This window comes from Tamandua tetradactyla, chromosome 18 (assembly GCF_023851605.1).
Source record: "Tamandua tetradactyla isolate mTamTet1 chromosome 18, mTamTet1.pri, whole genome shotgun sequence".
Lineage (NCBI taxonomy): Eukaryota > Metazoa > Chordata > Mammalia > Pilosa > Myrmecophagidae > Tamandua > Tamandua tetradactyla.
Window position 1 is genome coordinate 47192810 of NC_135344.1, and position 13189 is coordinate 47205998.

General features: G+C 37.0%; 1 protein-coding gene across 3 annotated transcripts in view; it reads left to right on the forward strand.

Annotated features, from left to right (window-relative positions):
- Window positions 1–13189, forward strand: part of SLC39A6 (solute carrier family 39 member 6) — a 36213-nt gene that overhangs the window by 20558 nt on the left and 2466 nt on the right. For all 3 annotated transcript variants that reach the window (XM_077135610.1, XM_077135609.1, XM_077135611.1), the window contains exons 7-8: window positions 8979–9356; window positions 12112–12192. In XM_077135610.1, the coding sequence (XP_076991725.1) occupies window positions 8979–9356; window positions 12112–12192 (459 nt within the window). The remainder of the gene's footprint in view (window positions 1–8978; window positions 9357–12111; window positions 12193–13189) is intronic.

Consider the following 13189-nt stretch of genomic DNA (forward strand, 5'->3'; position numbering starts at 1 on the left):
TTGCATGCCTCACAACTTCATTCCTTCTTGCAGCCACTCAGTAGTCCATTGTATGTACACACCATAGTTCCCCCTTCCATTCCTCAGTGATTATACCCTTCATTGTGGATTCAGGAACACTGCCTCCACAGATACCAGTGTGCAAATGTCCATTCTTGTCCCCACACTCAGTACTTCCTGGTATAGACTGAGGAACAGGGTTTCAAGGTCATATGCCAAAGCCGCTCGTAGCCTACTGTGGAATCACCACACTGTCCTCCAAGGGGCTGCACTTCTCAGTTTCCCTGCCGACAGTGAATAGGTACATTTCTTCCTCCACATTTACTCTCGCACTTGTTTCTGTTCATTTTTTAATGGTTTTTTTCACATATCATACATCCAACCTAAGTGTATAGACAGGTGTTCACCACCATACTCTATCTGAAGACATTTCCTTTTCTTCCACAGAGAGTCCATATGCCTTTCCTATGCCTCCCTCCTGTTGACATTTAGTTTTGGCATAATGCCTTTGTTAAATTCAGTGGAAGTATATTACAGTGTTACTGTTGACTATAGACCCTAGCATGCATTGATTGGACTTTTTCCCGTCTACCATCTATTTTCAACACCCTGCAATATTGACATTCATTTGTTCTCCTTCATGCAAAAATGTTTTTTAATTTGTACATTTAATCATCATTGTCCACTCTAGGCATTCCTAAATTATACCATCTCTGTCTTTATTCTCTGTCTTTCCTTCTGGTTTCATACATGTCCCCAGCCCTTCTCCCTCTATCATACTTACATTTATCTTCATTCAATGTTCATATATTATTGTGCTACAATCAGGTAGTATTGTGCTATCCATTTCTGAATTTTTACAATCAGTCTATAGCACAGTCTATTCCTTTAGCATCAATTGCCCGATCTCTACCCTATTTCTATCTCCTGATAACCTGTGTTCCTAACTTCAATTCTCCAAGTTCACTCATTAATGTTAGTTCATATTAGTGAGACTGTACAGTTTTTGTCCTTTTGTTTCTGGCTCATTTCACTCAGCATAATGTCCTAAAGGTCCATCCACATTGTCACATGATTCATGACTTTATTCTGTCCTATAGCTGTGTAATATTCCATTGTTTGTATATACTGTAGCTTGTTAGCCATTCATCCATTGATGGACATTTGGTGTGTTTCCATCTCTTGGCAGTTGTAAATAATGCTTTTATTAATGTTCGTGTGCAAATGACCATCTGTGTCCTTACCCTCATGTCTGCTAAGTGTATAGCTAGCAATGGGGTTGATGGATCTTATGGTAATTCTATACTTAGCTTCCTGCGGAACCACCAAACTGCCTTCCAGAGCAGTTGTGCCATTTTATATTCCCAGCAACAGTGGATAAATGTGCCTCTTTCTCCACATTCTCTCCAGTACTTTTCATTTTCTGTTTTTTTTTATAATGGCCATTCTAGTGGATGTCAGATCATATCTCATTGTGGTTTTGATTTGCATTTCCCTAATAGCCAGTGACATCGAGCATCTTTTCATGTCCCTTTTAGCCATTTGTGTTTCGTCTTCTGAGAAATGTCTGTTCATGTCTTTTGCCTATTTTTTTAAATTTGTTGTTTGATTTGTTGTTGTTGAGTTGAAGAATCTCCATATATTCTGGCTACTAAACCCTTATCTGATATGTGGTTTCCAAACATTGTCTCCCAGTGCATAGGCTGCCTTTTTACTTTCTTGGCAAGGTTCTTTGAGGCACAAAAGTATTTAATTTTGAAGACCTACCATTTGTCTACTTCTTTCTTCAATGTTCTTGCTTTGGGTGTAAGGTCTAGGAAACCACCTCCTATTATAAATTTTAAAAGATATTTCCCTATATTTCATAATAAAAGTTTTCTGATCTTAGCTCTAATGTTTAGGTCTTTGACCCATTTTGAGTTAATCTTTGTATAGGGTGTAAGATATGGATACTCTTTCATTCTTTTGGATATGAATATCCAGTTCACCAAGCACTATTTATTGAACAGGTGCTCTGTCCCAGGTGGGTTGTCTTGACCGCCTTATCAAAGATCAATTGTGCATAGATGAGAAGATCTTCTTCTAAATACTCTGTTCAATTCCATTGGTCAGTATAGCTGTCTTTATGGCAGTACCATGCTGTTTTGACCTCTGTAGCTTAGTAATGTGCTTTAAAGTTGGGTAATGTGAGACCTCCCATTTCATTTTTCTTTCTCAAGTTATTTTTAGCTATTTGGGGACACCCTACCCTTCCAAATAAATTTGGTTATTAGTTTTTCTATTTCTGCAAAGCAAGTTTTTGGGACTTTAATTGAATCTGAATCTATTTGGATAGAATTGACATCTTAACTATATTTAGTCTTCCATTCCATGAACATGGTATACCCTTCCATTTGTTTAGGTCTTCCATGATTTCTTTTAGCAATTTCTTGTAGTTTTCTGTATATGGGTCTTTTGTATCCTTAGTTAAATTTATTCTTAAATATTTTATTCTTTTGTTTGCTATTGTAAATGTAATGTTTTTTCTTGATTTCCTCCTCAGATTGTTCATTACTAGTATATAAAAACACTGCTGATTTGGGGGTGTTAACCTTGTACCCTACCACTTTGTTGTATTTGTTTATTAGCTCTAAAACTTTACTGTAGATTTTTTGGGATTTTCTATCTTTTGAAATGTTTTCATCAAGAAAGGATGTTAGGTTTTGTCACATGCCTTCTCTGCATCACTCAAATGATCATGTGGTTTTTCTGCTTTGATTTGTTGATAATGGTATATTACATTAACTGATTTTCTTATGTTGAACCATCCTTGCATACCTGGGGTGAATCCTACTTGGACATGGTATATAATTCTTTTAATGTGCTCCTGGAGTCGATTAGCAAGTATTTTGTTGAGAATTTTTGCATCTATATTCATTAGAGAGATTAGTCTGTAATTTTCTTTTCTTGTAGTATCTTTGTCTGGCTTTGGTATGAGGATAATGTTGTCTTCAGAGACTGAGTTAGGTAGCTTTCCAGCTTCAGTTTTTTTTTTGAAGAGTTTGAACAGGATTAGTACTAATTCTTTCTTGATGCTAGGTAGAATTCACATGGGAAGCCATCTGGTCCTGGGCTTTTCTTTTTGGGGAACTTCTTGATGACTGATTCAGCCTCTCTACTTGTGGTTGGTTTATTGATGTCATCTATTTCTTCTCAAGTCAGTGTTACTTGCTTTTCTAGCAAGTTGTCCTTTTCATCTGTGTTGCCTAGTTTATTAGCATATGTTTGCTCATAGTATCCTCTCATTACCTCCTTTATTTCTGTGGGGTCACTGGTTACATCCTCTCTTCCATTTCTGATTTTTTTTATTTGCATCTTGTCTCTTTTATTTTTTTATTTTTTGGTCAACCTAGCTAGGTGTCCATGGATTTTATTGATTTTCTCAATGAACCAACTTCCGGTTTTCTTGATTTTCTCAGTTGTTTTCATGTTCTCAGTTCCGTTTATTTATGTTCTAATCTTCATTATTTCTTTCCTTTTGTTTCCTTTGTGGTTGCTTTGCTGTTTGTTCTTTTTCTCATTCTTCCAAGTGAACAGTTAATTCCTCAATTTTTGTTCTTTCTTCTTTTTTGATATAGGTATTTAAGGCAGTAAACTTCCCTCTTAGCACTGCCTTTGCTTCATCCCATAAATTTTTATATGCTGTTTTCTTTTTCACTTATCTCAAGATATTTACTGATTATAATTTCTTCCTTGACCTCCTGGTTGTTTAAGAGTATGTTGTTTAGCTTCCATATATTTGTGAATTTTCTGGACCTCTCCCTGTTATTTATTTCCAACTTCATTCCATTATGATCCGAGAAAGTGTTTTATATGATTTCAGTCTTTTTTAAATTTATTGAGACTTGCTTTGTGACCAAGCATGTGGTCTGTCTTTGAGAATGATCCATGAGCACTTGAGAAAAATATGTATCCTGCTGTTGTGGATTGTAATGTTCTGTAAATATCTGTTAAGTCTAGTTCATTTATTCTGTTACTCAAATTCTCTGTTTCTTAATTGATCCTCTGTCTAGATGTTCTGTCCATTGATGAGAGTGGGGAATTGAAGTCTCCAGCTATATAATAGAGGTGTCTGTTTCTCTCTTCAGTGTTGTCCATGTTTGCCTCCTGTACTTTGGAGCACTCTGGCTCAGTACATAAATATTTATGATTATTGTATCTTCTTGTTGAATTGTTCCTTTTATTAATACATAGTATCCTTCTTTGTCTCTTTTAATTGTTTTACATTTGAAGTCTAATTTGCCAGATATTAGTACAGCTACTATGGTTCTTTTCTGTTTGCATGATATGTCTTTTCCTAACCTTTCACTTTCAACCTGTTTTTGTCCTTGCGTCTAAAATGAGTCTCCTATAGGCAGCATATATGTGGGTCTTGTATTTTAATTTTGCCAGTCTGTGTCTTTTGATTCAGGAGTTTAATCCATTAACATTTAATGTGATTAGTGTAAAGACAGTACTTCTACCGTTTTGTCTTTTGAATTTTCTATGTCATATCTATTTTTTTTTCTTTTTGTCTTTATTGATAGTCTTCATTTCTACACTCTCCTCCAGACCTCTCTCCTGCCTTTACCTGTCTGCCTGCAGTACACCCTTTAGTGTTTCCTGCAGAGCCAGTCTCTTGGCCACAAATTCTCTCAGTGATTATTTGTTTGAAAATGTTTTAATCTCACCCTCTTTTTTTGTGGGGGGGGGGGGGTGGTACAAGAATCGAACCCAAGTATCCAACATGGAAGGCAAGCATTCTACCACTGAACCACCCGTGCACCCTCCCCCTCAATTTTGAAGGACAGTTTCGCTAGATATAGAATTCTTGGTTGGCGTTTTTCTTTTAGAATCTTAAATATCATACCACTGCCATCTCACCTCCATAGTTTCAGCTGAGAAATCCAAACATAGTCTTATTGGGATTCCCTTGTATGTGATGGATTGCTTTTCTCTTGCTGTTTTCAAAATTCTTTCTTCGTCTTTGACATTTGACAGTCTGATTAGTAAGTGTCTTGGAGTATGTCTATTTAGATCTATTCTGTTTGGAGTACGCTCTACTTCTTGGATCTGTAAGAGAGGGGAAATTTTCAGTGATTATTTCCTCCATTAGTGTTTCTCCTCCTTTTACCTTCTCTTCTCCTTCTGGAACACTACAACATATACATTCATACGCTTCATGTTGTCATTCAAATTCCCTGAGACCCTGCCTATATTTTTCCATTCTTTTCCCTGTATTTTCTTTTGTGTGTTGGATTTCAGATATCCAGGCCTCTAGATCACTAATCCTTTTGTCTGCCTCTTCAAATCTATTGTTGTAGGTTTCCATATCTCTTCTGTTTTGCCTTTCATTCCTATAAGTTCTGTAATTCATTTTTTCAAACTTCAATTTCTTCTTTTCGTTCACCCAATATCTTCTTTATATCCTCCTTCAACTTGTTGATTTGATTTTTGATGAGATTTTCTATGTCTGTTCGAACATCCTGAATTAGTTGTTTCAACTCATATATCTCATTTGAATTGTTGTTTTGTTCCTTTGACTAGGCATAGTATGACTTGTTATTTTTTGTTTGTGCCTGTGCATTTGATTTCCTTAATTAATTTATTCTGGAGGTTGTTTTAAGTCTTACCTAGGATTTTCTTGCTGGATAACTTTGTTCTCTATGTGTTTTTTAACATTCAGTCCAACTTATTCTAGACTCCTAGCACAGGTTCTGTTTAACACATCAGAATTTTTCAGTTCCTGTTTTTCTGTCTCTTGCCCTGCCTATATGGAGCCTTTTTTTTTGAGGAGGGTCTCCTCAGATATTATAGACCCTAGTCTGATTTTCCCAGACCAGACTGGCCTCTCTCCGGAGGAAAGAGTCCCCAGCATCAGTTTTCCCTGAGGGTGAGACCTAGCAGGTTGTCACACTTTCCTGTGAAGCCTCTAGACTCTACTTTTCCTATCCTGCCCAGCATGTGGTGCTTGTCTGCCTATAGCACCCCACCAGCATAAAGTGATGTGGTGCCTTTAATTTCAGCAGACTCTCCCTGCCAGGGACGTGGTTAAGACAGAGGTGAGGTTATAGGTTGGCATTAATTGCCTCAGTTTTCCAGTTCCTGGGGCCCAAATTCCTTGAAGGAGGGATTCCATTTGAGCTGGGTACCACCTTTCTCTTGGGGAAGGTGCAGCCCTAAGGGAATTATCTCCTTTCAGCTTACTAGTTCCTTTATCTCTCAGACAAGCTTAATTCCACCCTTCCCTTGGGCAGTGCTGGAGTCTGAGGCTTATAGTTCTATCTAATGAGCTGTTAAGGAGTAGAAAAAAAGCAGGGGGTTGGGAAGCCCTTTTCAGAGCAGGACCCCACTCCTCAGGTTTGTCAATCAACAGCTTAAGGTGGTACATAACTCTGTATCTCCAAGCTCTATGTACCCCATTTTCTTGGGATCCAGCCTTTTACCAGTATTTTGTGCTGCCTAGTACAAAAAGCTTCTGTTTTTGTTTGTTTGTTTCCCATCAGCCATGTCCCCTCTGCTGGGGCAAAAAATCCTAGTACTGTTAGTGCTTATTCCATGGTTATCTGTGCTTGGGGCCTATTTTCAGTAGTGAGAATTTGTGAATTAATTCCACAATTGTAGCTTTATTTAGCTAAACTCTTCTTTTTTTTTTTACACGGGCAGGCACCAGGAATCAAACCCGGGTCCTCTGGCATGGCAGGCGAGCATTCTTGCCTGCTGAGCCACCGTGGCCTGCCATATTTAGCTAAACTCTTGCTGCTAGTAAAGTCTATTTCCTTTCCCCTCGGGGAACCAGCCTGCTGTGTCTGTGGGGGAGGGGTGCCAGCCTCCATGGCCTTGGGGACTTACAGTTCAATGTGGGGTCTCAGCCAGTCCGTCTGGTCCAGACTGATGTGTGCTGTATGTACGGTCACTGATGTATCCCCAGCAGTTGTTGTGTATTGTTCCTGGCTATTTTCTAACTGCTCTGGAAGGTGAACTAAATTCTATACCTCACTAAGCCACCTTATTTCCCCTCTAGTCATTTGATTTTTGACAAGGCCACCAAATCCACTGAACTGGAACAGAATGGTCTCTTCAATCAATAGGGCTGTGAGAACTGGATATCCATATCCAAAGTAATGAAAGAGGACTCCTACTTCACACCCTATATAAAAATTAACTCAAAATGGATCAAAGAACCAATATAAGAGTCAGTATCATAAAACTCCTAGAAGAAAATATAGGGAAACATCTTTAAGACCTAATGATAGGAGGTAGTTTCTTAGACCTTACACCCAAAGCACAAGCAATGAAAGAAAAAATAGATAAATGGGAACACCTCAAAATTGAACACTTCTCTGTGTCAAGAGACTTTGTCAAAAGGGTAAAAAGGTAGCCAACTCAATGGGAGAGAATATTTGTTAACCATATATCTGATAGGGTTGATATCCAGTACCTATAAAGAAATCCTACAACGCAACAATAAAAAGGCAAACAGCCCAATCATAAAATGGGCAAAAGATATAAATAGACATTTCTCTGAAGAGGAAATCCGAATAGCTAAAAAGCACATGAAAAGGTGTTCAACATCACCAGCTATTAGGGAAATGCAAATCAAAGCACAATGATATATCATCTCACACCTATAAGAATGGTTGATATTAAACAAACAGTAAACTACAAATGTTGGAGAGAATGTTGATAAATAGCATATTCACTGCTGGTGGGAATATAAAAAAAGCCACTGTGGAAGACCTTAGTCCGGTGGTTCCTCGGAAAACTAATTTTTTTTTTTGTTTTTTAAGTTTCATGTGAACAAACCCCAAGATTGAGGGCTTGGCCTGTTGATTTGGTTGTCCCCACTGCTTGCAAGAATATCAGGAATTCTCCAGATGGGAAAGTTGAATTTTCCCCCTTTCTAATTTTAGTTTTTTAGAAAACTGAATCTTGAGTTACCCTATGACCCAGCAATTCCACCATGCAGTATATACCCAAGGGATCTGGAGGCAAGGACATGAACAGACATCTGCAACCAGTGTTCATAGCAGCAGTATTCACAGTTGTCAAAAGTTGGAAATGATCTAAGTGTCCATCAGTAGATGAGTGGATAAATAAAATGTGGTATATACTATGATGGAATGTTATGCAGCAGCAAAAAGGAATGAGGTCCTGAAGCATGCAAAAACATGGATGATCTTTGAGGACATAATACCAAGTTAAATTTCATACACAAAAGAACAGATATTGTATGATTTTACTAATATGAACTAACTAGAATATGTAAACTCAAAAGAGTTTTTAAATGTAGAATATAGGGTACCTAGAGAGAGAAACTAGAGAAAGGATAGCAGTTACATAATATGTACAGAATTTTTAACAAGGTTGAACTTAAATGTTTGGGAATGGATAGAGGTGAGGGTATGTCATTATTGGGATTAAAATAATAGTGCTGTATTGTAGGTAAATTTGGTGTAAAGGAGTTGCTTAGAGTCATGTGTCACTGATTAACACTACAACTATAAATAAGTTCTTCCATGAACTACTACAAATGTTCAACACTTGTACAAAGTTAATAATAGAGTAGTATACGGGGAAAAATTACCTATTGCAAACCATGAACTGTACTTAATGGTGATACCTTAATATTCTTCTCTCAACAGTAACAGGTGTATCATGCTAATACTAGGGGTCAATAATAGGAGAATAAAGGATATATGGGGTGTTCTGGGTTTTCTATTTTTTGTGTGTCAATCTGATACTTTTCTTTTGGGGGCAGTGAAAATGGTCTAAAATTGAGAGTGTTGATTTCACAACCAAGTGATGATATTGCCAGACATTGATTGTATGGTTTGGATAGAAAATATGGTATGTGAATATAACTCAGTAAAATCTGCAAATTAAAAATTTTTACTCCTGAATGGATTTAAAAAAAAAACTTCTGACTTTTTCCCAATATCTTTTATGTTCATTCCTAGGACCTGAAAGTTATTTACGAGCAGACTCTCAAGAGCCATCACACTTTGATTCTCAACAGCCAGTAATCTTGGAAGAAGAAGAAGTCATGATAGCTCATGCTCATCCACAAGAAGTGTACAATGAATACGTACCCAGAGGGTGCAAAAATAAATGCCATTCACATTTCCATGATACTCTTGGCCAGTCAGATGATCTCATTCACCACCATCATGACTACCATCATATTCTCCATCACCACCATCACCAAAACCACCACCCCCATAGTCACAGTCAGCGCTACTCTCGGGAGGAGTTGAAAGATGCTGGCATTGCCACCTTGGCATGGATGGTGATCATGGGTGATGGCCTGCACAACTTCAGTGACGGCCTAGCAATTGGTATATATCTAGACTTTTGTTCCTTGTTGGCTGACTCAAAATGTCTCATTATAATTACTAAACTTTAGCAAAGAATAGATTGGTTTAGAGAAGTCTCTCATTGACTCTGAAGATTGTCCAAGTGCTATTTTTTCTTTGGCTATTTTGATAATGAAGTACTCAATAAGTGTTAGAGGTTATTAAATGCTAGCATCTATGCCTGACCTGTTACCCAAATTGTAACTATCAAAAGTTGGTCTTAGGCAGGCCATGATGGCTTAGAGACAGAGTTCTCACCTGCCACGCCAGAGACCTGGGTTCGAGTTCTGGTGCCTGCCCATGCCAAAAAAAAAAAAAGTTGGTCTTAATTTCCAATGGCCTAAGATCTGGCTTTAACTAATATGGAGAATACATGACATTTTTTTTCCCCTGTGCATTTTAACTTTCTTTTTTTTTTTTTTTTTGAGTTTTTTTTTTTTTATTAATTAAAAAAAGAATTAACAAAACTATTAGAAATCATTCCAATCTACATGTACAATCAGTAATTCTTAATAACATCACATAGTTGCATATTCATCATTTCTTAGTACATTTGCATCGATTTAGAAAAAGAAATAAAAAGACAACAGAATAAGAATTAAAACAATAATAGAAAGAAAAAAAAAAAAAAACAAAAACATTTTAACTTTCTTTATCTGTAGTATAAACTGTATTTTTAAGGTACTTAAGATATTTAAGGAAAATTACCATGATTTTCCATTATCTTTTGTGCCAAAAGAGTCTTCGTATATCCAATAAATTCGGTTACCAATCTTTATCCAAAGAAGAACATATTATAATGCTTTTGCTATTAAATAGTTACACCACAATTGGGACATAATAGCATGTTTACAAATTCTAGTAACTCGGTGCCGGAAGGAACCATAGAAATAATTACAGGTGAGGCAGCTGAGGCCTGAAAAAATGGAAGCCAGTTGTCCTAGGAGGCAGTGCAATTTTGTAGCCAGACTGAGATGAACGCAGGCCTCATCTCCCAAGGATAGCTTTTCTTCCTCTACAGGACTGTACATAGCATAAACAGACAAGGAGGAATGTACAAATACAGTCAGGATTTATAATTGATCGTTCATATGTTAGAATTTTTTAAAGGGGGAGCTATTTGTCTTAGACTCTCCTTATAAAGTAGTGAAAGAAGTCTAATTACATAGTGAACTCCTCTGAGGCAAGTGAAGCATGTGTATACTCTTTGCTGAGTTTTTCTAAACATTTTAAATTAGTTTATTTTATATTGTTGAATAAGCATTTTAGATGGTAGCCATTACGTCTCAGGTTTGTGTAAGACCATCTAATCATTCTAAGGCATAGGTTAACCTTCCGTTCTGTATCATAGCTGTGTGCCCTCCTGTGGAAAAGTTAAACTTAACGGAATCTAAGATTACGTACAAAAAATATATAGAAGGCGGGCCATGGTAGCTCAGTGGCAGAGTTCTCACCTGCCATGCCAGAGACCCGGATTCAATTCCTGGTGCCAGCCCATGTTTGAAAATAAAAAAACAAACATATAGAGGTGAGTTGGGAAAGTTGTTTATTCAAAACCAGAGTGTGGTTTCTTTCCTTTACCTTATTTTTTTATATGTTGATGTACTTTTTAAATGTTTTTTTATTGTTAAATATAACATATAGACAAAGAAAAGGAATAAAAGCAGTGATTTTCAAAGTACACTTCAATAAGTAGATATACAACAGATTTCAGAGTTTGTTATTGGTTATCATTCCACTATTTCAGATTTTTCTTTCTAACTGCTCCTAAACCCTGGAAGCTAGAAGAATTTTTTTTTCTTTTTTGTGAAAACTAACATATATACTAAAAAGCAATAAATTTCAAAGCACAGCACAACAATTAGTTGTAGAACAGATTTCAGAGTTTGGTTTGGATTACAATTCCACAATTTTAGGTTTTTACTTCTAGCTGCTCTACGATACTGGAGACTAAAAGAAATGTCACTATAATGGTTCACAATCATACTTGTTTGTTAAATCCTATCTTCTCTGTGTAACTTTACCATCACCTTTGATCTTTCTCCCACTCTTAAGGGGTATTTGGATTATGTCCATTCTAACTTTCATATTGGAAGGGGCTATCAATAATATGGGATAGGGGGATGAAACTAGTTGATGTCCTGGAGAGGATGGGCCCCCTGCATTTTAGGACTTATCTGGTCCAGGGGCCCATCTGGAGGGTGAAGGTTTCTGTAAAGTGGCCCTAATGCATGGAACCTTTGTAGAATCTTATATAATGCCCTCGGTGTTCTTTAGGATTGGCAGGAATGGTTTTCATTGGGATTTGGCAAGTTATGGTAGTTCTTTTCCCATGCCTCAAGGAATTTTGCCAATACATTTTGATTACCTGCTTAATAGACTCTGGGATGTATCCAGGCATTACATTAAGCTATACAGAATTAAAGGTCCTCATTCTTATTCTGGGCTCACCTGCGTTTGGATTGTTTTAATGATCTATCCAAACTGATTGAGTTAGATTATGTGCTACAGAAAATTTAGCTTCTGGGCAAAATAAACCTTTCTTCCTTTAGTCTAAAAACGTAGATGAGGTCTAAAATATAGACAATGTCTTTCTTAGCCCTGTATTCTGAATTACCTTGATCCCATCCTTTACCCCATTTTGTATTCTAGTAAGAATTAAAACACACACACACATACACACATTGATACATTCAGAAAATAATGTGGCCAAACTTTCTGATTGATTTTTACACAGGTGCTGCTTTTACTGAAGGTTTATCGAGTGGTTTAAGTACTTCTGTGGCTGTGTTTTGTCATGAATTGCCTCATGAATTAGGTAAGGAAACCGTATTAACTATATTTGCCAGGTGGGTGAAATATCGTAGTGCCATTGGCTTCTGCTAATGATGGTTCTGGCAAGCTTCCTCATAACTTTCATGCCTACTCATAAGTCTGCTACCCTAGCTGCCTGTTTTGTTTTTTTTTTTGCTTGCTGAGGCCAAGTTTGTTTCCAGCCAGCCTTCTGACCCAACGAGTATATGAGTACTCATCTGCCTGTGCGTAGTCATCAGTAAGGCTCCTGAGACCCCTCCCTCTCTCCTTCCCTCACCAAATAACTTCCCATGATTAAGACCACAGAGTACAAAGGAATCATCTTCCATTTATAGAAAACTTGAGAATCTCATTGGAGCTGAAAAGAGGAAAGTTCATGAGTTGTGTTTTTAATATTGTATTCTCTATTACTACTTTTAATATTGTATTCTCTATTATGAGTGCCTTTACCTTACCAGGTTGGCTTTATCCCTCACTGTTTCCCAGAATTGTTCTGGATCCCAGTTCATGTCTTTATTTTTCTTCTTATAGACACATATGCATTCACAAATAACCTGGACATCATTTTCACTTTTGTTCCTTGTCATGTTTTCTGCCATTCAAAAGGCCTATTAATCTGCCTCCTTAATACTTGTAATCCTTCAGCATCTGATTTGTACCCTGTTCTAGGTCCTTTCTTCCCTATGAAGCCTCTCCTCATTGTTTCCGGCTTCATTTATCTCTTCTCCTTTTATAACTAACTATAAAAGTCTAACTATAAAATTAAACTCTTTAGCTCTTCATTATTAGATGTTGCTTTTATCATTTGCTGATAACTTCCTGGGTATCCTCTATCCTCCCACTTCCCTTTACAGCCAGTTAAATGTTCCTCAGAGACAGTGCAGAGCACAGTGATAGCAGGTTCTTGACATTTATCATTCATTGGCAAAGTGGAAACCTATTAAAAACTTTGAGTAGAAAATGCATTAGTTTATAGAGCTGTTAGGTTAATTAATACTAAT